At 51.9% G+C, this 25611-nt stretch overlaps 4 protein-coding genes across 4 annotated transcripts; 3 read left to right on the top strand and 1 right to left on the bottom strand.

Moving 5' to 3' along the window:
• The first annotated feature begins 806 nt into the window (after positions 1-806).
• Positions 807-4749, top strand: LOC34617302. Its single transcript, XM_026336940.1, has 7 exons — positions 807-954; positions 1791-2155; positions 2546-2568; positions 2662-3218; positions 3338-3540; positions 4031-4219; positions 4387-4749. Exons 1-7 carry the CDS (start codon positions 807-809, stop codon positions 4747-4749), a joined length of 1848 nt encoding a protein of 615 aa, XP_026192725.1.
• Positions 4750-6910: 2161 nt separating this feature from the next.
• LOC34623978 (derlin-2.2) lies at positions 6911-9238 on the top strand. Its single transcript, XM_026336941.1, has 3 exons — positions 6911-7313; positions 7660-7887; positions 8961-9238. The coding sequence occupies exons 1-3, from the start codon at positions 6911-6913 to the stop codon at positions 9236-9238; spliced, it is 909 nt and encodes a 302-aa protein (XP_026192726.1).
• A 3064-nt stretch (positions 9239-12302) lies between these two features.
• LOC34623284 (repressor of RNA polymerase III transcription MAF1 homolog) lies at positions 12303-14240 on the bottom strand. Its single transcript, XM_026336927.1, has 4 exons — positions 13867-14240; positions 13255-13387; positions 12677-12962; positions 12303-12412 (listed from the first exon to the last, which is right to left on the bottom strand). The coding sequence occupies exons 1-4, from the start codon at positions 14238-14240 to the stop codon at positions 12303-12305; spliced, it is 903 nt and encodes a 300-aa protein (XP_026192712.1).
• Positions 14241-16492: 2252 nt separating this feature from the next.
• LOC34617318 (heat shock protein 90) lies at positions 16493-19540 on the top strand. The gene is made up of 3 exons (XM_026336942.1): positions 16493-17461; positions 17790-18675; positions 18891-19540. Exons 1-3 carry the CDS (start codon positions 16493-16495, stop codon positions 19538-19540), a joined length of 2505 nt encoding a protein of 834 aa, XP_026192727.1.
• The last annotated feature ends 6071 nt before the right edge of the window (positions 19541-25611 follow it).

Raw genomic sequence — 25611 nt, forward strand, 5'->3', positions numbered from 1 at the left:
GTCTGCGGCTGCAGCCGAAAGCAGGCGACGCATGCAGGTGGGTACTTGCAAGTCTCTGCAGGGGGAAGCGCGGAAATCACAGGCGAGAGCAGCCGTCTTTCCTGGGTGTCTGCATGCACAGCTGCGAAATCTTGAGAAGCGCTTTTCGCTGCTGCCCTTCGTGCTGCAGGTTGCAGGGGCTAAAGTTATTGGAATGATCAAAGCTGTGGAAGAAAGACTTCGACTTTCGCCGTACACCAACCTCATTTTTGAGTACGGAGCTTTCATCTTGCCGCTGTAATCGCAGCAAGTGCGGGATCTTTTTACTATTATCATTGTCGTTATATTTCGCTCTCGCTCGCCGTGTATATGTACATGTCTTTTCTCGAACGCAACGCACCCCCTCTTTCCACCGAGCAGCTTTTTCTGCTCTTTCCCGGCAACACTGTTGTGCCTGTCTGCGGCGCATTCTATGTGTATGTGCGCATGCGCGTATGTGTCTCATTCAGCTTACGACTGCTGCTGGCGGAAGTGCTTGCCTTGACGCATGCAGGGGGTAGGCAGGCTGTTGCTCTCTCTCAGTGCCGGTGCAAGATGGCAAACGCTGCTGCAGCACACAACCCATGCGGCGCGACAGCGAGGCTGCATGCATTGGCAGCGTTTTTCTTCCTTTTACCACCGCTTTCTCCCTTCTGCGTTGTCTGCGTCTGCTTTTGCGCGCGCTGCAGTGTCAAACAGAACGCTGCAGCGCGCAGAGACACCCAAGCCACTCCTTGACAGCGAACAGACTTGGCAGTACGTCTTTTCTGCTTCCTAGCGGGAAGCGTATGTACAGCTCTCCTGTCGCTGCGGGGAAGTCATTTAGCAGTCTCGATGCAGCTGTCTTCTGCGACGGTGCTGCCACAGGAATTTTTACGGCACAGAATTCGATGATTCCGTCCAGCGCGACGAGTGTCCATACACCATCTACCAGGCGTATGCAAACTCTCAGGTTCGCCAAGGTTTTTAATATTGCTGCTGCTGCTACTGCTTCATTTATTGCTGCTACTGCTTCATTCATATATTGCTGCTGCTGCTGCTACTTCGTTCATATATTGCTGCTACTGCTTCATTCATATATTGCTACTGCTGCTTCGTTCATATATTGCTGCTACTGCTGCTTCGTTCATATATTGCTGCTCCTGCTACTGCTTCATTCATATATTGCTGCTCCTGCCGCTTCGTTCATATATTGCTCCTGCTGCTTCATTCATATATTGCTGCTCCTGCTTCATTCATATATTGCTGCTCCTGCTTCGTTCATATATTGCTGCTGCTGCTTCATTCATATATTGCTGCTGCTGCTGCTACTTCATTCATATATTGCTGCTACTGCTGCTTCGTTCATATATTGCTGCTGCTGCTTCGTTCATATATTGCTGCTCCTGCTGCTGCTTCATTCATATATCGCTGCTCCTGCTGCTTCGTTCATATATTGCTGCTCCTGCTGCTGCTTCATTCATATATTGCTGCTCCTGCTGCGTGCGGAGCGCTGGCGGCATTGTATCCATGCCCTTTTGCTGCATGTCTTTTATTGTTCTCTCCGCAGCACTTTCTGCAAGCACCAGACCAGGTGCTGTCGAAAGGCAGTGAAGCGACGCTTGCTGCAGTTTCCGCAGTGCAACAAGTCCTCGTATACTTGGAGAAGCACTACCGTCAAAGCAGCAACAACAGCAGCAACAACAGCAGCAGCAGCAGCAGCAGCTCCTCTAGCTACAGGGTGTGCGCCTACTGTGACTGCAGAGTGGGCAAAGTTGGACGCATTAAAACAGCCGAATCAGGAGGGGCAGTGGAAGTCTCCGCGCTTGGTTCCCTTCAGGCTACATCCGCTTCCCCAGCTGCGGCAGATACAAGCAGCAGTGTTGAATTTGCGCGTCGATTAGAGCAGCATGCAAGCTGCCTGGATCTCTTAGAACTGGGTTCTTCCGCCTTCAGAAGCTCCCTGTGCAGCCCTTTGCTTTTCAAGGAATTCTGCTGCCGATGTTGTCTCGCACTGCAGACACTTGCGAGCTGTTGCTGCCAGACACCACAGCAGCCGCAGCAAAAAAGAGACGAAAGCGAGAGACAGCAGCCCTCTGCTGCTGCTGCTGCGTTACACGCAAAAACACACAGCAGTTTCAATGCTCTCGATGGAACGGTAAATTTGTTTATGCATGTATATATCTATGCATGAATAGATATATACATGCATAGATATATCTGCATGAATAGATATATACATGCATAGATATATCTGCATGAATAGATATATACATGCATAGATATACATAGGTATATATAAAATATATGTATGTATGTGTATATATATATATGCATATGCAGGCTGCTGTCGTGTTGCAGCTTTTCACTCTTTTTCTACAGAGTGTGTGTTTATGCGAAATCCCTCCCTCTCTCTCTGTCTGTCTCTCGAGGGTGTGTGTCTGTGTTGGTGTTGTTTTTTGTGCTGCTGCGTGGGAGCTGCCCGCCGTCGTTCCTTGTAGTGGGCGCAAAATGCTGTCGTTGGCGTTGGTTGTGCTCTTGCATGCAGGCAAAGGATGCTCTGCGAGATTTGTATGCATGCGTCGGACGAGTAACTCGCCTGGCTTTCTCTTCACATCGCTGCCCTAACTGTGGCGTAGCTGCGGATGGCTTCGGAAGCGATAGCTCCACCACAAGCGGCAGCAGCAACGTGCAACAGACGCTTCTTTGGAAGCTGCTCTGCACGGAGGAGCTGTGGCAGTCGTGGAAGCGGCGCAGCAGCTTCGAGGGAGCCCTCTTGCCACGTTCTTCTGACGCTTTAACTCCATATGTTGCGAATTCGAGATCTCCACCAGGCGTTCTCAGCAAAGCACCCTGTGAGAGCAGTCCGATGGCTGCTGTATCCCTCCTGAATCACTGCACATCCCTTGCGGTGAGTGCTCTCACGCATCCGCTGCCTCGGGGAGAGTCTCCCGTTTTAAGCGCAGCAGCCGAAGCTGCAGCAGGCAAGGGTCTAACTGGAGACAAAGTGCAGCAGCAGCAGCAAGAAGCGTCGGCGGTTTCTGGAGAGGTCTCTAAAACCACTGAAATCGAGGAGCTGGCTGTGGCAGCGGCTGCAGCAATTGCTGCGGCAAATAAGCCTGCTGCTGAAACTGCCGAGACACTCCAGAAGGAGGCTGCAGCAGCAGCAGCTGCTGCGGGAGGTGTTCTCCCCCGTGGCAAGCGGCGAAAGTCTCGCGCTGGTAGGTAGCATGTGCTGCAGCAAGCATGTAGTCGGGAATGACGATGACGATGCTGCCAGATGCAGCAGCCGCTGCATGCGCTCTGTGTGACCGCTGTCTTGTTCTGGGTGTAGCTATAGGCAGTGCTGCGGAGAATTTAGAAGACTTCTACGACTGGCTGCTGCTGTGGGAGACTCCAGCAGCGTCTCCTGCCGAGAGGTCGTCGCAGTCAAGTGCTGCACCTCCCTTCCCCCTGCTGCAGCCACCCCCTGTATCGCTGCTGCGGCAGGCAGAGGAGTGGTGCTTGCTAGAAGATAACCCTCCCCCTAAAAACTATCTCGAGGTTTGTCAACTACGCCTGCATAACTGTGCGCTCACGCGCTGTATTTATTCGCCAGTCTGGCGTGGAGACGCCTCTCCTGCCCCTTGTTGTTCGTACAGCCCCCGGCTGCTTTGTGATCTTATGCTATTCAGCGGGTGGTCTGAATATATATATATATATATATATATATATATATATATATTATATATATATATATTATATATATCTTCCTTTCTCTATCTTTTTTTTATCTATCTGTCTCGTTTTTTCTCCTTCTCTGTCTGTCTCTGTCTCTCTGTATGTGTGTGTGTGTGTGTCTCTCTCTCTGTATCTATCGATCTATCTATCTATCGATCTATCTATCTATTTATCTATTTATCTCTCTATTTATCTATCTATCTATGTGTCTGTCTATTTATCTGTCTGTCTGTCTATTTGTCTATACACTTTTGGCTGTGATCGTCATCTCCGACTCCCTCATCTGGCGGTGTATGTATGCCACCATTTGCAGCTCGGATTAACGGAAAAGCTGCAGCACAAATTGAAGGACTACTCCCTAAAGTTGCAGCAAGATGCAGATCCAGACAGCGGTGTGGGAGCGGAGGAGGCCAGCGCTGCCAATCCGTTCTTCGTGAAGCGCATGCAACGGCTTTTTAATCTCTTCCACTCTGACAGATTTGATCTTTTGCCTCTAAAAGCTGTCAGTAGCTCTGCCGTAGACTTGCACTGAATCGCTGCTGCGTGCTTTTGCCGCCTTCCCTTGCTGCTGCACGTTCTGCTGCGCGGCTGCTGGCTGCTGCTTCTGCAGAGGCGGTGTGCACGTCGTTCCCGCTGCTGCTGCTGTTTCTGCGGTTCGTGTTGGCGCAGACGACGTGCGAGGGGCTTGGCGAGATTTTAGCCGACATAGAGAGGGGTGGTGAACCCCGAACACCCCCGAAACGCGACAGCAGTGACAGCAAGGCACGCGTTGCTAGTTCTAAAGAGGCGTCTCCTAATGCTGCAGGAGCAGCAGCAAACGCTGCCTCTGAATGCTGCGGCAGCAGCACGGGGTCGTGCACGCCTCAGCAGCACGAGGAAACTCCAAGTGCAGCGTCTGCACTTAGAGAGGCACCTGTAGAGGATGCGGCTGCCACGGAAGCAACAGCCGCAGACTTGGGGGCGACTTCTGTGCCAGGAAGCAACTCCATGGACGTGGACGGGGTGGCTCCGGAGAAGCAGCAGCAGGATTGAAAGTGCCGCAGAGGGTGTCGAAGCGTAAAGAAAGGGGCACTGCGGCAAGTGCTGCTCTCTCGCAGCAGCAACTAGCCGGCAGCGGAGAGCCAGAGAGCGAGAGAAAGAAGCAAGCAGGCGTTGCTTTTTTCCTTCATGAAATTGGATATCGCGCTCAAAATTCTGAGGCCAGAGAGACGCCGTGTTTCTGACCGGCCTGATTCTGTGTCTCTGTGTCGCCGTAGGACCCCCCAATTCGACACTTTTTGTGTCTCTTGAGCGCATTTGTGCAAGCTCGAGGCTCCCCGCTCACAGGGGAGGAGGCATGAGAGGAGGGGGAGGGTGGACTGAAGCACCAACGAGGTCCCTAGCTGCTGATTGCAGCTAGCCACAGCTCTTCGTTGTGAAAGAGGCGCGGAAAGAGAGGTGTACATACACCCGAAAAAAAGAAGCGTCCTGCGGGCTCTGCGGGTGTAACAGCGAAAATTCGCTACGTGCAGCACGCTGCAGTAAACGCTTCTTCCACAATGAGGCACCGCGAGTCAGACACTGCAGTCTCTTAGAGCGGTTTCTGCTGGAACGGCAGAGGCCTCTCTTATCTGCCGAGTGTAGTTGAGGACTACTTGTACTACGCCAGAAGCTTTAGCTCCCACCCTTCTCGCTGGTGCACACCTACCGCCATGTGCACAGTGCAGTGCTCCTTCTCTTAGAGCTGCGTGGGAAGACCCTCTCCATGATCCCCAAGCCCCCGACAAAGTTGTACTTGAAATCTTTCAGAGTTTTCCTCCAAAGAGCGTCCCTTCTTCCCCCTCCCTTACCTGCCGCCTACAAGGTCGCCTCACAGTCGTGGCAGGAAGGGGAAGAGGAAGAAGCCCTCCTACGATGTATCTGCGCTTCCATGCCCTCTGATTACTCATAGAGCAGTCAATCACACTTATTCTTCCGTACTGAATTTCTCGAGCACAGAGGGGCTCAAAGTTTGGGGGCCTGCTGCATTGCAGGAGCGGCCTCTATATTCTCCATCAGGCCGCGCATACAATCAGCCAAAGTAAAAGTCGATCCTCTATTCAATAATAGTTGAGCTGCAGGAATATCCTACACGAGCCGTACCCGCTGGTTCTACCGCGAAGAAAGGCGTCGTTGAGGGTGGGTGCCATGTTGCCCACGTTCCGTTAATTTGGCACGCCACCTTCATGAACTACGCCGCGCAAGGTGAAAATGAATAACGCAAAGGAAATGCAGCATCTCACACGGCCTACGGGAATCTTTGTCACAGGCGTTGGCGCTTCAGAGCTGAGTATGCTTGCTCTGAAAATCCTGTGCGAACGCCGCCCCTTCCTGCAACTACACAGATACATAGGGCTAGCTCAAGGGCGACGTCGAGAGCGCCGTACCACCTTTTGTACAGGTGTAACACCCCTCTTGTGTGTCCCACCACCAGAGCATGCAAGGTATGGTACCTGCGGTGGCACTTTTTGTTGAAGCTACGAAAAAGGTCACTGTTAATATTTTCGATTATTGATGTTGTGCACTGCCAGTAAGGCATGGGTTTATCCATTTTGCCGGCCTACGCGTAGCGCTGGATCGACTTTTTCTGGAAAATGTACTATTCGTTAACGGGAGCAAAAATGCTACATTTCTAGCGCTTGGAGTGTCCTTCTCTCTGTTTATGATGAATAAAGTACTAATGTGCCTTTTTTCATATAAGAAGATAGATATAACTCTATCACGGATGTCTATTGTTTTTTTCTTGAATTCAGCAGCGGAGGGGTGGCGGTAACTGCCGACGGCGCCGTGGCGGTTCCGAGGTGTTCCTCCGCAGATGTACTCTGATATTTTCAGTGAAAGGGGGATATTAAAGAGGCAGTATTCTGCTCCGTTTTTCTCTTAGGGGAGCAAGACGCTCTGCATGTCTCCCATCGGCAAGACATCCAGTCAGTCATTGCTGTCCGTACACTTGGGGAACCGCGATGCGATGCGCTGTCTTATTCTTGCCCATACATTGTTCCTGTGATCTGCCCTCTCCCCTCTCCTTCTTCACTTTATAGCTTGAATTTCTACCGCTTTATGCATGCGCCACATCTCGCCGTCATCCCTGCCCGCGCGCACCCACACAACTGGCTCGGCTGCCGACTCACCGGCTCACCCCAGACGTCCGTCGTCGCACACACAGCACTTCATCATGGATCCTACGATGGGAACACTGGGAGGTCTGAGCGGCGCAGCCGCTGCAGGCCCTGAGGCGTGGTATCTGTCGCAGCCTCCAATCACGCGCGCGATTGCCACTGCCACCTTTGTATTGACTCTCTTGACAAACCTGGGGTTGCTGCCTGTAGAGTTGCTGATGCTAGACTGGAGCCTCGCGATCTTCAAGCTTCAGATTTGGCGGCTCTTCACGACGCTGCTCTACGTTGGACGCTTCTCCCTCGGCTGGGTGTTTCATATGTATATGTGGCTGCAAGTTAGCGGCGATCTCGAGTCGAACGCAGTCTTTCGCCAGGCTTCCAAGGGGGCCTACCTGCTCTTCGTTCTCATTGTTACGCTCATCACCTCCCTGCTGTCTCTCCTCGTCTTTTGGCCTTCAGGTATTATCCGTCAGCACATGACGTGTCGCGTGTTGGGAGCCTCCTCCTGCATGCATTTTCTGCATTTGCACAGCCGCGACTCGCGGCGGCTCTCCCTTTCTGCTTTCCCACGCTGACTGCTTTTTCCTCTTGCTGCTTCTCTCTCTCGATACTTGTTGTTCTCTGCCTTGCGTGGCGTCGCTTGCTCCCCCCGCTGCCAACGGTGATCCTCCCCGCGGAGAGACTCAGCCTCCTCGCCCTCGACACATCAATAAACGCCTCCTGTGCTTTTCTCCCCCCTCCTGCCTTCCCTTTCTGAGACACACTGGGGCTTCCTTGTGCTGCATTGTGCTGCATGCGCTTTTAGGCGTGTATTTCCATGGGGAAGGTTTGCTCTTCGCTTGTCTCTACTATTGGTCTCGCCGAGAAGCATATACACCTGTTTCAGTCTCCTTCCTCACCGTGCAGGGGTATCAGCTGCCCTTCCTCCTTTTGCTTTTGCACCTCCTCATGGGCAGAGACTTGTGGCTAGATGCGTTTGGTCTGGCAGCAGGGCATGCGTATTACTTCCTGAGGGAAATCCTGCCGGCACATGGTGAGACAGTCTGCACCGCTTTCTACAGTACTGCTCCGCAGGAGCCCTTTTATAGAAAAAAAAAGCGTGTAAAAATCACCAAAACACACCTATTTTAGCGTTCCTGCTGCTCCACACACGGTGGGGGTACGCTACCCCAAACTGACTGCGACACCCACGGGGAGACATTGTGCGGTGTATCTGTATGTGTGTCTATGTATGTGTGTATATGTATGTCTATGTATGTGTGTCTATGTGTATCTATATGTGTGTCTATGTATGTGTGTATATGTATGTCTATGTATGTGTGTATATGTGTATCTATATGTGTATGTCTGTGTGTATATGTGTATGCATAAGTGTATATGTATGTCTATGTATGTGTGTCTATGTATGTGTGTATATGTGTATGCATATGTGTATATGTATGTACGTCGATGTGTATCTATATGTGTATGTATGTGTGTATATGGGTATGCATATGTGCATGTATGTGCGTATGTTTATGTATGTATGTATATGTGTATCTATATGTGTATGTATGTATATGTGTATCTACATGTGTATGTACGTGTGTCTTGTATGTGTGTATATGTGTATCTATATGTGTATGCATATGTGTGTATATGTGTATGCATATGTTTATATGTATGTGTGTATATGTGTATGTATGTATTGTGTATGTATGTGTGTTTATGTGTATCTATATGTGTATGTCTGTGTGTATATGTATGTGTATCTATGCGTGTGTGTGTATGTGTATGTATATCTATATGTGTATGTATTTGTGTATCTATATGTGTATGTATGTGTCTATATGTGTATCTACATGTGAATGTACGTATATGTGTATGTATGTATATGTACGTGTGTATGTATATGTGTATCTATATGTGTATTTGTGTATCTGTATGTGGATGCATATGTGTACATGTATGTGTATGTATTTGTATATCTATATGTGTATGTATTTGTATATCTGTATGTGGATGTATTTGTATATCTATATGTGTATGTATTTGTGTATCTATATGTGTATTTGTGTATCTATATGTGGATGCATATGTGTATGTGCATGAAATGTCGTTTTCTAGGAGGCCCTGATTTGCTGACTCAAGCCCCAAAGCTGCTGGATATGGCGGCTGCATGCGTTTCGAACGCGCCTCCCCCCCACGGCGGTGGGGGCCCCTCGGGAGGCTCAGGGGGGGCCCCCCGCTTCCGAACGGGAGGAGCCTCAGTGTCTGCGGGGGGGGGAGGCGCAACAACACATGCGGGGGGGGGAGGCACAGCGTGGGGAGTCCGTCAAAGAGGCTCAACCACTCAACCCTTTTCTGGAAGAGGGTACACGCTGGGAGGCGAAGCGCAGCGATAGGTTCAGGGGTGTATGCGGCATGCGCTGCTGCACTTCGAGCAAGACAGCCTCAAAGTGCAGGCAGCATGCAAACGCAAGGGACAGACAGTCTCTCTGGGGAGGTGTATTATGACACTCCACTCGAGAGGAGGTGTGCTGCTGACTACTACATTCGCGCGGTCGAATCGTCGGGAGGGAGCATTTCGATGCGCATGCAGCTTTCTCCATCGAGCAGCACCACTTAGGCAGAGCAGCAGCCTTTTTGTAGCTTTTAGAAACGCATGCACATGCATGCACGTTAAATAGCGAGGATAGGCAGATTTAGCAGAAGAAGGGGCTACACGAGGCAGAGAGTTACGGCGTAGTGTGAATACGGCAAGAAAGGCACAGACAGACTAACGTCTCGGCTGCAACAGTACGCCGCTCGCTCTGATCCTCGAGCGGCGACTTTCTCTTCTCTCTCTCTCGCTGCTGCTGATGATGAAAATGCTGCTGCATGTTGCAGCAGCAGCGCATGAATGCAGTGGCTCGGCATCTCAATCTTGAGCACCCGCACATGCACTTTTTCAAGAGTCTGCTGCTACAGATCACCTGGATGTGACTGCCTTTGACAGCCTCCTAGAGGTCTTTAAGCGGCTGGCTGCTTTGAGTTGCCTTTTCTTGGAACGCCTGAGGCAGCTGCTACCTGCTGCTTCGCCTCATGAAGAGGGGGGGAACGCGACAGGGGATTGCCACGGCGAGAAGCATGCAAATGAAGACACACATACACACAGATTATGCAGGGAGACAGGCAAAAAGGGAAGGAGAACACGACCCTGAACAACCAACCTATGTTACGCCGCAAACAAAAGGGCAGAAGCGTGTGCGCTAGTAGAAGATTCAAGCTGCAACCTGCTTGCAAATTAAACGGCAGACAACGCCTGGAGAGGGAGGTTACAGGAGAAGCAGAAGCTACTCTTGTCACCGGTCAGAGAAGCAATCAACAGTTGGTGGACGGGCAGGAAGGGGGTAAAGATGCGCGAAATGCTATTGGGAGCAGAAGGGAGGAACACTGACACACTAAGAAGCCTTGACCCTTGGCGCCTACTCCCTCTAAGGAGTCTGGGAGGAGAGTGCTTTTGCAAAAAGTTGCCATACGGCGTGCGGCATGACTAGAAGGAAGCACACTAAGACAAGTATATCTAAGTATATGTACATTTATATATAATATATATATACATATATGTATAGAGAGAGAGAGAGACGAAAAGAGATGTATGTCCACATATATATGTACACACACACACATTTACCCGCATATACATATTCATACATGTATTTATATACATGTATTTATATGTATACATGTATATCTGAATATACAAAGGCACACACACATAAACAGACCACCAGAGGAAAAGTGTGATACTGTCCATTAAAAAAATACAGATGGGGTGGCAATTGCATTTGCATACCCTACCATTCCTGACTTGTCCAACTGCCAAATGGAGTAACGCGCACTACTCAACCTTGATTTTCGCGCATAAGACCTCTCTCACACGTCTAATGCACAAAGCTTGCCTGTGAAATTCCACTGTGGTAAACGGACGGCGGAACGCAAGGGGGTGAAACCGACGAGAGCATACACCTGAAAACGACGCACACCTTTGCGAGGGGAGAGCAGCGAGCTCAACAGTGTCTTGGAGCAGATCCAGAATACAGAGAGCCACCGAGCATGCAAATCACAAGGGTTTTTAAGGAGAGAGGATGATCTGAGGCAACAGAGCAGATGGGGGGGGGGGTGGCAGCTGGCATTCAAAATCGGAGCATGCAAAAGTGCACACCTGAGGTTCAGAAAAGTGCCATACACCGATGCACTATCCGTATAAAGGGAAAGAGGTGAACGAATAGCGATTTTTCACGCCAACATGCCCCCCGAATTGCGGTTGCACTGAACCCCTCGCAACACCAGCAATCGTACAACTGCAACAGCCACGTTTCCTGCGTTCTGCGAGAGCGTGTATGTGCCCCTCCGCACGCAGGCAGGCAGTCAAGCAATCGTTTGTCCAGGCAGCTGCATGCACACGCGTGTTCGCTTTCTCTTTTAGCGGTAAGCTGCACGGAGTCTATGCACCACACTTAGACCGTTCCTTTCTTTTCGCTGCCATATCCGTGCAACCGCCTGCTGAGCAGCAACGAATCTGCGCATGCTCCTAAGCAGCCTAGCCGCAGGTGCATGTGCTAGGAGTGAGCTCAGGCTGCAGGAGGGCAACAACCCTGCTTCTCTCTTCTTTAACTGGCCCCGTTGCCTCAACTACGCCGTTTGTAGGAAAGCCTCTTTCCTTCTGCTCCCCGCTTTTAGTTCGCACGTTCTGCTGCGTCCTACCGCATCCCTCATGAAGGGTAAAAAGCCGCGCGAAAAGGCACCAGGCCCATCAACGCATCGGTGCAGAGCAGCTCGCTGCACCCGCTCACTCCAACTATTGAAAGCTAGCGACAAATCACGCGCTCTCCCCGTCTAACCGCACATCTCCCACACCAATCCAGCCTGCCCGTCTGTTTGGCTACTAACTTTTATAGCTATCAACCTCGAAGCGTGCTCCGAGGCAGTAAAGGCCCCTTAAGGCGAGCGAAAGGGAGGGGCAAGACGGCAGCGATCGCACCGCCTCCAATATACCCCCACCCCTGTTGCACGGGGTGTACGCCCTCTACATGCCCTAAGGCTGACTTTTGGCGATGAAAACTGCAGTCGATAGACGGGCTGGCGCATGAGGCTTTAAACCCGATACTACAGAGGGCGCGAAGAGACACCCCTCGCAAGCTTTCGACGAAAGCCTGAAGGAAGGCGCTCGTTCCGCCACTCCAAATTAACTCTCCGATTACCTGCACGTGCTCCTCAACAAGAGAATGCACGGACGGAGGAATACATGTACATATATGTATATATATTTCCGCCGCGCGGTTTTGAGGGTGTGCATATTAGGAGGATCTTGGGAAGAGAAATGCAAAATGCACATGCACGCCAAGGAAACGGTCCCGGGATCTGTGTGATAATCCACCGTCGATACACCCCAAGCACGCATAACCCCCGCATTTTACGGCATGCTCAGGCGTAGGCACACGCAGACGAGGGCAACTCGAGATCGGAGAGACTGTCTGCCTCTTCCACAGCCTCAGCCTCCACTTGCACCGGCACTTCTGCTCCGTACACCTCACCTGCAAAACGAAATGCGATGAGCGTACCCGCAGCACCAACACCATACGCAGCCACAAAGACCCTTCAAACCCTACAATGCACCCACTCCTTCAAAAAGCACACGATTAGGCAACTCAAACGAGGCGACAGCAACAGTAGCAGCAACAGCATCAGTAACAGCAACAGCAGCAGTAGTACAATCACGCACATACACAATCCCGACAAAAAGGAATAACCAACACACACACGCACACAAATCAACGACCACAAATCGGTGAACATACCAATATCCACTTCATCTGTATCTTCCACGGCTTCGGTGCCTTCACCCTCACCCCCATTCAGCCAGCAAGGGCTGCTAAGCTTGCAGTTGCTACCACAAGCGAAAAAGAGAAGTCTGCACCGCTGGCGATCTAGGAAGAAGTAAAAGAAGGAGGAGAGCGACACCATGGGGGATGCAGCGCCCCCTCCTCCGCCAATAGGAGCAAACAGCGAAATCAGAGGCGTCGGATCCTCCGATCCACTCGCCATGTGACTGTACACCGAGCACCCCCCAAGCGACACTGCGGACTGCAGCAACAAAACGCACCGACACAAAGTCGAAATCGTGATATTTCCGCGAACCACAAATACTCTAGACCCCGTATCCGTACAGATTAAAATAATGGAAGCGCCACACACCACACCCAGCAGAAATTGCGATTGCACCTCTTCCCCTACACCAACCCCCCTCCCTTTCCACCACACCCGAACACACTCCACAACAACCCCTCCCTTTCCACCACACCAACTCCCCGAAGGGACAGGCTGAACCACCACTGCCGCATAGCCATTGCGCTCGCGACTAGAAGAAAAAACTTACTCCAATCGCCTCCCACAGCTGATAAATAAAGCCAGGAAGAACACGTTCAACACTAGCCAGCCGCTCATTAATGTCTGCTTGCACTGCGTATACACTCGGTTCCTCACGAAACATCGCGGGTGTCAGCGTGCTGCTGAATCCATACACATATATATACACACATACACACACATACACATATACACACATACACACACATACACATATACACACATATACACACACAGACACACATATACACACACATATACACACATATACACACACATATACACATATATACACAGACACACATATACACACATATGCACACACAGACACACATATACACACATATATACACAGACACACATATACACACACAGACACACATATATACATACCACAAACGCCAGCCATACCACAAACGCCAGCCATGTCTATAAATAAATACATGCCTCACGAAACAGCCCCCACATACCGCCAAATCCCTGCTGGCACTCGAACAAAACAACCCTTTCCGCTGTCACGCCAACCTTCCCAAGAAGTATACAGCTACGCAGAAAGCAAGTCCTCTTCAGAATTTCCCCCCTTCCCCCAACATTCTCCCGCCATGTGTAAAAGGAGGAGCACCTGAATTCGAAGTCTGGGAAGCACTGGTTCAGTGTGCTGATCAGATTAACCAGAAGCTCCCTTCCTTTTGCTGTGGGGTGCCTAGGATCTTGCTGCCGCCTGCTGCTGCTGCCGCCGCTGCTGCTGCTGCTTCCGCTGCTGCTGCTCGCAGTGGCAGCCAGTGGCGACAGCAGCAACGGCGGAGGCGAAGATGCAGCGAAGAGAGGGGAGGAATGCAATTCCGACTCGATCCTCTCCATCAAATTCCTCTCCTGCGGACCCCCTTCCGCTGTCGAGAGCAGCTCGAGACGACCTCTTATTACTCGATCTCCCACATCCAAATTGTGCAGCAATGCACATAGCCGCGTCAAGGGGGGGCATTCAATGAAGCGCATCGTGTTTCTCGAAGTGTATATACCAAGGATTAGGCAGATGAGCACACAGAGTGGCCTACATCCATATGCATACACACGCATACATGCCTGCACCTCCACACATACACATACGTACATAGCTGCACACACGTACATCCACGCATGTACGTATTGTACACCTTCATACATATCCACCTACATGCATATCCGCCAGCATGCCCATACATATACCATACACAGGCGCTTTAAGCGTCATATTGTTGGTGGCAGCTGCCTAGGGGGGCCCCTTGGGGCCCCCCTAGGCAGACGAACACGCTTCTCTGTCTGTCAGTCTGTCTACGTATCTCCCCCAAGAAAAAGTTCTTTGCTTACAGCTTCGGCAGCTGCACCGCCTTCCTGAGCCTGCAGAAGGCGCAGTTGCTGCGGATAAGACTCGGCAGAAAAAACGGATCCTGTTGTTTCTCTTGTTCTGGCTGCTTTGAGCGAGCGTTCAACCTCCCGATGATGCAGAATGACAGCGCGATCCTCACGACACGTGATCTTCTTCTGCTGCTGCTACAGCGCACTTATAATGAGGCCGTTTCCTGATTTTCAAGGCTTATGACTCGCCGATTTCCTGGGTGTATATACAGCTATACGAAATTGCAGGGCCTTCTGCATTGAGCGTTGATTCTGCTGCATCCTAGAGGGTGGGCCTGGCGGAAACAGAGCTGCAAAGACACCTGCGAGTGCGTCGCTCATCGCTGTGGATTCTTGAGGGCTTAGATGCCCCTCCTTTTTGATTGTTTCACGGTCCTCTCCCTCTGCTCTCCTCCAGGGAGACCCCTTCTCCCCGGCTACCTGCGTCTGTGGAGAGGCGTGAAACAGCGAAAAGCCACAAAGACGCTAAGAACGACTTTTAGAGGGAGCACAAAGAGTGAACGCGTGGCTTCTGATGCGGCTCTTGGTCTCCCTGCTTTCGCTCTACCAGCCGTAATTCCCGCCGCTTGTGGTAGGAGCCACCTGGGAGTTGTTGCCGCTTGCTGGATGAATAGCACGAACTGCGTAGATACAAGCCGCAAAAATACGTACAGATGCAGTACAAACACATTGACTCGGCATGTCTGCTTTAGGAGAAGAGGAAGCCTTGCAACAGCAGCAGCAACAACAGACGCAGCTGTCTGCTGCTGCTGCCCCTTTTCTCCGTCGGTACACCGTGCTGCGCGGCAGCCTGGTTGCTTTCTTTAGAAGACAGGAAACGCGCTCACAGTTGTGTGCTACTTTGTAATTTTCTATTACTCTTATTAACATTTATGGGAAGGAGAATCGGAGTGGTTTCTTAGGGCGCCTCCCGTAAGGTGGTAGTGTGCCAGGCACACGCAGGCAGGGGGCACCCTGTGCATACAGTACACTGCAGCAGCAGCACTGCAGCAGCAGCAGCACTGCAGCAGCAGCAGCAGCAGCAGCAGCACTGCAGCAGCAGCAGCACTGCAGCAGCAGCATGCTGCTGCAGCATGCTGCAGTGCTGCTAGTGGGCATGCCATCCCATGCGATCCCTCCTGCCTACAACCCTCTCTACACCGTCGCTGCGGTGTATTAAGTGTGAGCTTGCCGTTGCTTCAGGAGTTTTGCTGCCTAGTGGCGTCCTGAGTGTTGTCAGGCGTATCTGCACCTAGTGATTAGCTCTCTTGGCATTTTGAAGGCACGCTCATAGTGCGTTGCATTCTGTCACGTTTCGTCCTGCTGCCGTCGCTCTTCACACGTAAGCGTGCTTCAAACAGTTGCATTCGAAGGGTGGAGGGCGTGTCTCTTGCTCTTTAGGCCTTTAACTACAGTTAATTCAGCTTAAAGCACTTTTTCCGCGTATTTCTGCTGCTCGTAAGACCCTTAACGGAGTCAATTGGAGCCGCGAGACAGCGGAGGCAACGAGTCGCACTGGAAGTAGTTGCCCCCATCGTATCTGCGCATCAGCACGGCACTCCCTTCTCCCTGTACATTGTGCATGCATGGATGCATGCGTTTGGGGGTGTGTATGTATGTATATGTCTCCGTGGTGTTTCTGTGGATGCCGTTTCCGCAGGGTTGCTCTTCGCTGCTAAGCGACTTCCTCCCAGGCGTGCCTGTTAGATTTCTTCCGTCCAGTCGCTGCTTTTTCAAGCGCGCTTTCCTGCAGCAGGGGAGTGTTGCGGCGGTTCTGCCATCCCTGCGTCTCTCTTTTTCGAGAAGGGCGTCTCCTGCGCTCGCATTTTTGCGCGCAAAGCGTCTGGAAGTCTTTTTCTCCGCCTTCGGCAGCAATGGCACCGCTTTTGGCGTTGATCGCGGGGGGTCTGGCCTTATGTCTTGGCTACTCTTTCTCGCGAGCAGACGATGCAGCTTCAGCAGGCAGTGCTGCTGCGGAGGTTCCCAGCACCAGCGAGGTGCTGTCTGCCCTCTCAGCCGCGCGCAGCGCGCGAGGGGAAGGCGGCAGCAGCAGCCAGGAGATGCACGAGTACCAAGCGGAAGTCACGCGCTTGATGGACATAATCATCAATTCTCTCTACACGCAGCGAGACGTGTTTCTGCGGGAGTTGATCTCGAACTCCGTCGACGCCCTCGAGAAAGCTCGTTTTCTGTCGATCTCCGGCGGCTCGGGAAGCAACGAGCAGCAGCAGCAAGAGCAGCAGCAGCAGCTGGCTATCCACGTCGAAGCCGATCCGCAGCAGAAAGTGCTTTCCATCTGCGATACAGGCGTGGGGATGACGAAGCAGGAGCTGATCACCAACTTGGGGACCGTTGCCAAGTCGGGCACGAGCAACTTCCTAGAAGCTCTGGCAAGCAGCAACAACGATGTCAGTTTGATTGGGCAGTTCGGAGTTGGCTTCTACTCCGCCTTTCTCGTCGCGGATCGAGTAACCGTGATTTCCAAGAACAGAGAAGACGAGCAGTACGTCTGGGAGTCGTCTGCGGATGCCAAGTACTACGTCGAGAAAGATCCAAGAGGCAACACGCTGCAGCGCGGCACTTGCGTCTTGCTGCACCTCAAAGAAGATGCCACCGAGTTTCTCGACGTCTACAGACTCAGGGAGCTCATCAGCAGGTACAGCCAGTTCATGTCTTACCCCATCTACCTCAAGACGACGAAGACTGTCTCCGAAGAGGTGCCTGTGGAGGAGGAAGAAGAGACTGCTGCCAAAGAAGCCTCGCAGGAAGGCCAAGACGACGCTGAGAAGGAAGGCGATGTCGAAGTTCATGATGACGAAGAGGAAGAAAAAGATGAGAAAGACGTAAGCGAGAGGCATGCGCTCAGAGGTCGATGAGGGACTGTTGTTATGTGCTTCATGATCGCGCGCATGCAGTCTGTCTGTCTCCAGTTCTCTCCTCTGCAGGCGTAGAGCGGTGCGCAATTTCAGATTCATGGAAGAGATACGCACGTGTAGAATTGGAGAGGGTGGCATGTTTCTTGTTTTAGATGTGCATTCAATTCGGGGAGAGGCGGGGGTGGGTGCTCTTTCTCGTATTCAAGGGTCGTTGCGCGTCGAAGAGGACAAGCGAGCGAACTGCGGCGTCGTTTTTTCGCCTGTGCTTCTGTGTGCGTGCATGCATGCATAGAAGAAGAAAAAGACAAAGACGGTAGAGAAGGAAGTCGAAACTTGGGAGCAGATCAACCAGCAGAAGGCGATTTGGCTACGTCCCAAGGAGGATGTTACGGAAGCTGAGTACACCGACTTCTACAAGTCTCTGACGAAGGATTGGAGTGAGCCGCTCGTGCACATGCATTTCAATGCCGAGGGAGAGGCTGAGTTCAGGGCACTTCTTTTTATTCCCAAGAGGTCTCCAGCCGACGTGTTCACTCAATACTTTGGCAAGCAGACGAGCATCAAGCTGTACGTACGGCGCGTGCTGGTTGCCGACGTGTTCGACGACATGCTCCCCAAGTACCTGCACTTTGTCAGGGGTGTAATTGACTCCGATGATCTCCCGCTGAACGTCTCTCGGGAGCAGCTGCAGCAGCACAAGATCCTCGGCATCATCAGCAAGAAGGTCGTCAGGAAGACACTTGACACCATCCGCAAGATGTTTCTCGACAGCGCCAAGGCGCGGGAGGAGCAGAAGAAGGCGCTAGAGGACGCCGATGACGAGGAGAAGAAGAAGGAACTGAAGAAGCAACTGAAGGAGCCAACACAGTTCGATCAGTTCTACAAAGAATTCAGCAGAAACCTCATGCTTGGATGCTACGAGGATGACAGCAATCGTTCCAAGATCGCGAAGGTTCTCCAGTTTTTCTCCACAAAAAGCCCTACCGAGCCCATTTCTCTCGAGCTGTACATACAGCGCATGAAGGAAGGTCAGAGCGCCATCTACTACGCGGCGGGAGAAACTGTCGAGCAGCTGCTGGCTCAGCCGCAAATGCAGATTTTCAGAAAGAAGGATATCGAGGTCCTTCTCCTTATTGAAGCCATGGACGAGCCTTGTGTTCAGAGGCTCGGAGATTTTGACGGTACGGACGGGGGGTAGGGAGGGGGGAGGAGTATTGAATCATTCGTGTTTTTTGGGGAAAAGTCTTGCATGCACTTTTTATGTCCTTGCATAGAATTAGCTGTACGTTCATTTTAGGATGCGATCGGTGTTTGAGGAGATGGGGGTCATGCGTGAGTGAGGGGGTGGCTGTACACTATGAATGTGCTGTCGTTCTTGGTGGCTATGGCTGCTCAGGCAAAAAGTTCGAGTCCGTTCAGAAGGGCAACTTGACTTTGGTGGAGACGGCGGACGAGAAGAAGCGGTATAAGCGTCTTTCCACTTTCTTCGCGCCTCTGCTGAAGTGGCTGAAGTCTCTGTTAGGGCCTAAAGTCACGAAGGTTGAGCTGTCGAAGCGCTTGGTGGAAGCTCCTTGCGCCGTCGTTGCTTCCCAGTGGGGTTATTCGGCACAGATGGAAAAGGTCATGAAGACACAGACTTTCGCCGATCCAATGCACATTCGGATGATGCAAGGGCAGAAGATCTTCGAGGTGAATCCCAGCCATAAAGTGATGCAGCACCTTCTTAGCCGCGTGAAGGAGGTGGGGGAGAGTGGCATGGCCGATGCCGACAAGGCACTGGCAGAGCAGCTTTTCGGAGCAGCTATGCTCGCGTCTGGCTTCGACGTTGAGAAGCCTGCAGATCTCGCAGCAGTTTTGTACCAAGGACTGGCTAAGCAGGCGGGGGTAGACACCGAGAATCCGCTCAACGAAGATCTTGAATTGCCGGAGGAAGAGGAAGCAGAGGACGCGAATCAAGCGGAGAAAGACGCCGAAGAGAGCGGTCTGCCGGATGATATCTTGAACGGCCTCAACTTTGGCGGAGAGTCGATGAAGGATGAGCTTTGAAGCGACATGATCGAGGCTTTGGAAGCGCCGGGTGTGCAGCGGTAGAGACACTTCAGAAGGCATCGAGGAGGGGGGAGGGGGGAGAAGTAGAGAAGGCCTGTTGAGAGGATCAAGATCTACATATATACATATATATATTTTGCTAAACGGAGCAGTGGGCAGGGGCAGGAAGAGCTTAAAGTGCTGCTGCTGCTGCTTTTAGGCGCATAACTGCTCTCGGGTTCTCTCCAGGATAGCCTGATTGAACGGCTGGAAAAATCCAGAGTTCTCCGATGAGTCAAGAGTCTCTGAGGAGGCCAGGGAGAGAGCGAGAGATTGGCGAAACGGGGGGAAGGGGTGGTTATGGGGGGTAAGTGAAGATGCTTTAGGACGTTGCTGTAACAGAGGGTCGATAGAGAGAGAGAGAGATTCTGTGCGGCAATGGTTGTATAGAAGAAGCAGCAGGCTGTTGCTTGCTGGCAAGGCAAAACATCTATGAACCAACCATTGGGTCCGCGAATGCTGCTAGGAGGTTGGCGCAGCGGGGTGTATGGATGGAGGGAGGGGGGGATGAAGAGGGCCGCATGCATGTGCCGCTAGAATTCGTTTTTCAGGGGCACTTTGTCACCGATGGGTGGTTTGCGCCGTATATCGACACGTGGAGGACGTCTGCTTTCTTGGCAGTTTCCCCGCTTTGCCGCCTTGTATCGTGCTCTTGCAGGCGTTTGTCGTTTCCCTGTCTCTTGCCGATTTTCGGCCGTCCATATTTATATATTACTGTACGCGCATGAGTGATGATCAGTGGCGTGAACGGGGGGAAGAAAAACCTAGTTTTCGTTCTGCCGTTGCCTGTCTTAACGAGCAGGAGCAAAGGAGAGAGTGGAGTAGCTCTAGTTTGATGCTTGCATGTAGCCGGTTCGTTCAAGAAACAGAGCAGGCGTGGCGACCTAGTTGGTAGACAGTGGTGAGGTGGTGTTTTTCTTCTGATGGAGCTGCTCGAGAGTGCAGCAGGGGAAACCCAGTGAGTGTCAGGTAGCACAGGGAGGAATGAGGGGCAGCTCTAAGAGGTGGAAAAACGCCAGTGCAGGCTAGGGGAAAGTTAGGCAGGTCGTCCATTTGCCACAACCCATCAGAGTGCAGTTTCAACCGATGTCTCCTCTTTCTGAGAATGATGCTGTTGAGCTGACACTTCCACCCTTCAGAAACTAAGTCGCTTCTGGCGCGTTGGGGGGATGCGGAGAATTGGAGGTATAAGCTCCTCTCGCGGGAGCGGTAGGGGTCAATAAGGGGGGCATGGCCACCCCTTAGAGAACGTGGGGGTGTAGCAGTGTGGCGTTTTTTTCCCGTCGTGAAGAATTTCGCACTCTGTCCTGAGGGCTTCAACAGAAATGCAGGCTGCACAAAGTGCCCTTCTTTTGCTGCTAAGGTTGACATGGATGCGACGGGGGGTGGGGGTGCCAACCCGCACAAACTATGGGGCGTTCGCTCTCACTGGCACGACTAGCTGCTCTTCGTGCAACTTCAGGGGTTCGATTAATGAGTCACATCAGCATTCGCGCGCTAACCAATGCCTCAGCCTGTAGATGTTTGGAGTTGCGGCTAGCTGCGTGACATCGTTGCCACTTTGCATACAACTCTCAAGACGTGGCACTTGGTATGCACGGTGAGGGGCAGCTCGCCGGCTGCAGTGTATCTATGTACGCCTTCAGGGAACGTGTCAGGACGTGAAGGTGCTTTTTATATCGCCTGCAGAGGTCGGCTGCCTGCAAGCCTACGGGAAATCTTTTGGCCAAATGCCTTCGCCGCTTTTCAGATGTTGCCTGTCTTTGTGAGTGCTACGAGTTGAACTCTGGTAAAGACAGTGCTGCAACGTGTCTCACTAATAGCCACCGATAGATGGACATGCACTAGGCGGGCCCGCAGCAAATAGCGGATTCTTGTGGGACACAGATACTTTTTGCCCACTTTCAAAAGGAACACCCTCGTTTGTGTTCATGAGACTTCTCGAAATGCATGGAACGAACACTGCGCGCTCCCTCGCTTAGGACTGCGTAGGAAGAAAGGCTTTTTTGTTAGTCTTTGCGCGAATAATAGAAAGCTTCATGAAAAGCTATTCATTCCCACTTTGCGCTGCTTCGACCAAAGGCGACTCCAGAAGTTGAATTGCAATACAGTCGAGACGTGGGAGCACCCGCACACAATTTCATTCAAAACTTCACGCTACATTTTATAATGCAAAATTACAGCACCTCTAAGAACGTCTGCCCCCCTTTCTCTCCGCCTGCCGTCTTCATCATTTAGCAGGGGCTCAGGAGGAGGGGAGAGAGAAACAGTGCTACTACAATGTGTGGACACTCAGTATGCCCAGGTGGAAGCCTCAAGCGCACAGGCAGGCACACGATTCGTTTGATCGCGTGTCATACTCGCTAGCCCGATCCCCTCTGCTGCAAGGAGCACATCAGAACGACTAAAAAAATGCCCAAAACAACAGTGCAGCTGCGAGACCTTCTGAAAAATCAGATAAGTCGTGAAGCAGGAAACGTCATAGTGTGGCTTGGGGCATCTGAATGCAAATAAGCTGGGGGGAGGGGGAGGGGGGTAACCAGGCTTCTTGCCGCGCTCTACCTGCAGCAGCGTGGAGAGAGTTTCGTGTTGTCTTAAAGATAGTGGATGGAGCCTAGAGGGTTGCCCGTAGAAAAAGGCCGTCGGTCGAGGGGCACTGTAGCAATCCATCTAAAGCCTCGATGGGGAGACACTCAACTCCTCCGGATTCGATGCAAGTTGATAGAACGGCACCCGCTATTTTCCAGGAGAACCCCCTACTTCTCTGCCCGCGTTTCTTTAGATGGCCGACATGCGGGGAAGGGGGCAGCTAGAATAGTCACAACTTAAGCTACGAAGTCTGAGTTTCTACATCTAGTTGTCAACAGCAAGTAGCCCCCCCTTCCCTACATGCAACAGTGTGCGGTCTTATGATCGCTCGTTGCAGTCCTCTGTAGGATCATGCGATGTACAAACAGGCGACACCACACGATCCACGCCTTCTCGACTCTGAGTACAATGTGTAGGTAGTGCAGGTGGGAGCATTTCAAAGCGAAACTTGACGCGTTCTGGCAAAGCTGAAGGCCATGCCACGTTTCGTTCGCCCTGATTTGCCTGCACGCCGTGCAGACAAATCTGGAGGGTACTTTTTGTTCGTTCCAGCCAGCAGCCCTTCTTTCCCTAGTGCGCGGGAGGAGAGGGAAGCGGGAAAAGCGGGTTGTTGAGCGCAAAAAAGCGCTTGATTGCTTTTTAACAGCTCCGTCCCCATGGCTTGCAACCGCATACAACACGAGGTCTGATGGCTTGCAACCGCATGGATGCCCCTCAACGTGCTGAATGCACGTCAGCAGACGACGCCTTCTGCGTGATCTATCTCCCTGCACCACGAAGTAATTAGCGAAAAGCAAGTAGGTGCTGCTTTTCTGGCTGTGAAGACACGTGACTGGAGGCCAGCAAGAAACCCTTTTTAGTCGCCGCGCTGCAGCGTACAAGTCAGCCGAAGCGGGCTCTTACGCTACGCCCTCTTACAAGACGAAGCTAGCAGGAAGATGCCGTTTTTGCAACTTCCAGGGGTTGCATGGCTAATTGTTTTCAGCCGCTTCGCGACAACGTGGCGAGGTTCTAATAGTGAAGAACCCCTCGCACCAGAGAGCCCCCAGTTGGGTGCGGATTCTCACTCCGCCCTTTGAATGGCGGTGAAGTGCAAGTATTCATTGAATGATCCGAAATAAAGAAGAAATATTCCTGCTTCCCTCGGCGGGAAGAAGGCTACTACTGCATGCATCTCCCGCCGATCTGCCCGTCTTCGCGCATTGCCCGTGACTTGTATCAGCAGCCGCAGCGGAAGCTCCGAGCAGGAATCCTTCGAGAAAGTCGAGGCTGCCCCTTCCACACCGCCACCTCCTGCTTGCGTTTCGTCTTTTTTCGCCTCTCACCGAAGCGTTAGTGCGAAACGCAGCGAAGGGGTCCTCCAGTGTCGCCTTGATCACTGACTCTTCCCCGCTTCCCTCTTCGCCTTCCTGCCCAAGCAGCGGCACGCGAGAGATCTCGTCTTCTCCCCTTTAGCCCACCTCCTTTGTTTTCTTCTTTCCCTCCTCGACAGCTCGCTGCCTCCCGCAACACTGGCAGCAGCTGGTGGTTCCCTCAACACAGCCAACTCCCCCGTCCCCCTGGACTGACTTGAGCGCGATAAGACACTTTTCTGCCTCGCCGAACAGCGACAGAGCGGCTGCAAACGCACGGCTGCACCAAAGGCTTTCCTTTTATCCTTTTGCTATAAAAAAGGCTCACTCATCCCGGACTGTAGCTCCACTTACATACTTGCACACTCACAGACTTGCACACTCACAGACTTCCACGCTCATACTTCACCACACCTACACACTTACAGACCCATGCCTCGAGCAGCTCTTGCTGTGCTTCCTCTTAAAATGCACCGCCAAGCGCAGCATTTTGCAAGTCGCTCTCGCCTCCAAGCAAGAGCACTCCACACTACCCCCTAACAGAGGCAGCAATAGCAACAAGCAATAGCAACAAGCAATAGCAAAAAGCAGCATGGCCTGTGCCGATCCTCTGACTCCACACCAGCAGCCGCCGTTGCTGCTGCTGCTGCAGCAGTTCCGCCTTCAGCTGCAGCGTCAACGCGTGTTGCCGCAGCTGTGGCAGCTGCAGATGCAAGAAGATCTTTCGCTCAGCTCTTCGCCTCTCGAAAAGCAGCCGCTGCACTGGGAGGTGTCTCTACATTCCCTGCAGCAGCAGTCTCCACACACCGTCCAGCTGCCCAGTGAAGAGCAGCACCGTCTTCAGCTGCAGCTACAGCAGCGCTCAGTCGAGGCGTTCGCAGCAGCTGCTGCTGCTGCAAAAGCCGCCTCTGAAGCCTTCGCTGCCGCAGTGACAGCTGCAGCTGCAGCAGCAGAAGCACTTACCGTTGCTGCCTCCGCAGCAACTGCAGCAAAGGATCGCACCAGCATCTGAAGCTACCAATGCAGGGGCAGTAAGCGCATGTACCATTACTATTACTATTATTATTACTATTATTATGATTGCTATTATTATTATTATTATTGCTATTATTGTTATTATTATTATTATTATTACTATTACTGCAGATGTACCTGTGCTTGGAACTGTCCATTTCGCAGACCCCCACCAGCAGCAGCAACAACAATAACAACGGTAGTCGAAGTAGCATCATTTTAAGGCGTTCTTGCTGTTTTTTCTAGCTGATCCTTCTCGGGGATCGTTGCTCGCCTTAGCGGCGTTTGGTGCACGAGCGAACCATGGTAGGGGAGCTGCAAAGACAGCGCGACTATGCTGTATCGCTTGCAGCTGCGGATACAGGGAAAGCAGCAGCAACGCCGGCAGCTGCTGCAGCAGCAGCTGCAGCAGCAGCAGCAGCTACTTCCCAATGTCTTAGCGACATGCCACTCGCTACAACTGGCAAGGAAAATGGAGTTCGTGAGCCTCCAGCAGCGGCAGTGCAGTGTACTGTCTATGCAGCGCGCAGGGAAGTGCGTTGCCGCTCACCTCCTGCAGAAAAGGCATGCAGCTCATGAACTCGCGAGGCTGCAGGAGAATACAAAGTCAACAACGCAAGCGCAGCAGCATCTACGAATGAAACAGCACTCTCTACAAGTGCAACTGAGGTGGAGAAAAGATCCTCTTGTGGAGAATGTTCCTTTGAGCTTAGCAGGTTGGACTACATCTGTCGCTGCATATATCTATAGGCTGCATGTATCTCTATGCATGCATCTTGTCATGTAGGCGTTCATATGGTGGGGTCAGTGCTGCATATTTATATGCTACATATCTATAGGCTGCATGTATCTCTATGCATGCATGCATCTTGTCATGTAGGCGTTCATATGGTGGGGTCAGTGCTGCATATTTATATGCTACATATCTATAGGCTGCATGTATCTCTATGCATGCATGCATCTTGTCATGTAGGCGTTCATATGGTGGGGTCAGTGCTGCATATTTATATGCTACATATCTATAGGCTGCATGTATCTCCATGCATGCATGCATCTTGTCATGTAGGCGTTCAT

This window comes from Cyclospora cayetanensis, unplaced genomic scaffold, assembly GCF_002999335.1.
Source record: "Cyclospora cayetanensis isolate NF1_C8 unplaced genomic scaffold, CcayRef3 CcayRef3_contig_155, whole genome shotgun sequence".
Classification (NCBI taxonomy): domain Eukaryota; phylum Apicomplexa; class Conoidasida; order Eucoccidiorida; family Eimeriidae; genus Cyclospora; species Cyclospora cayetanensis.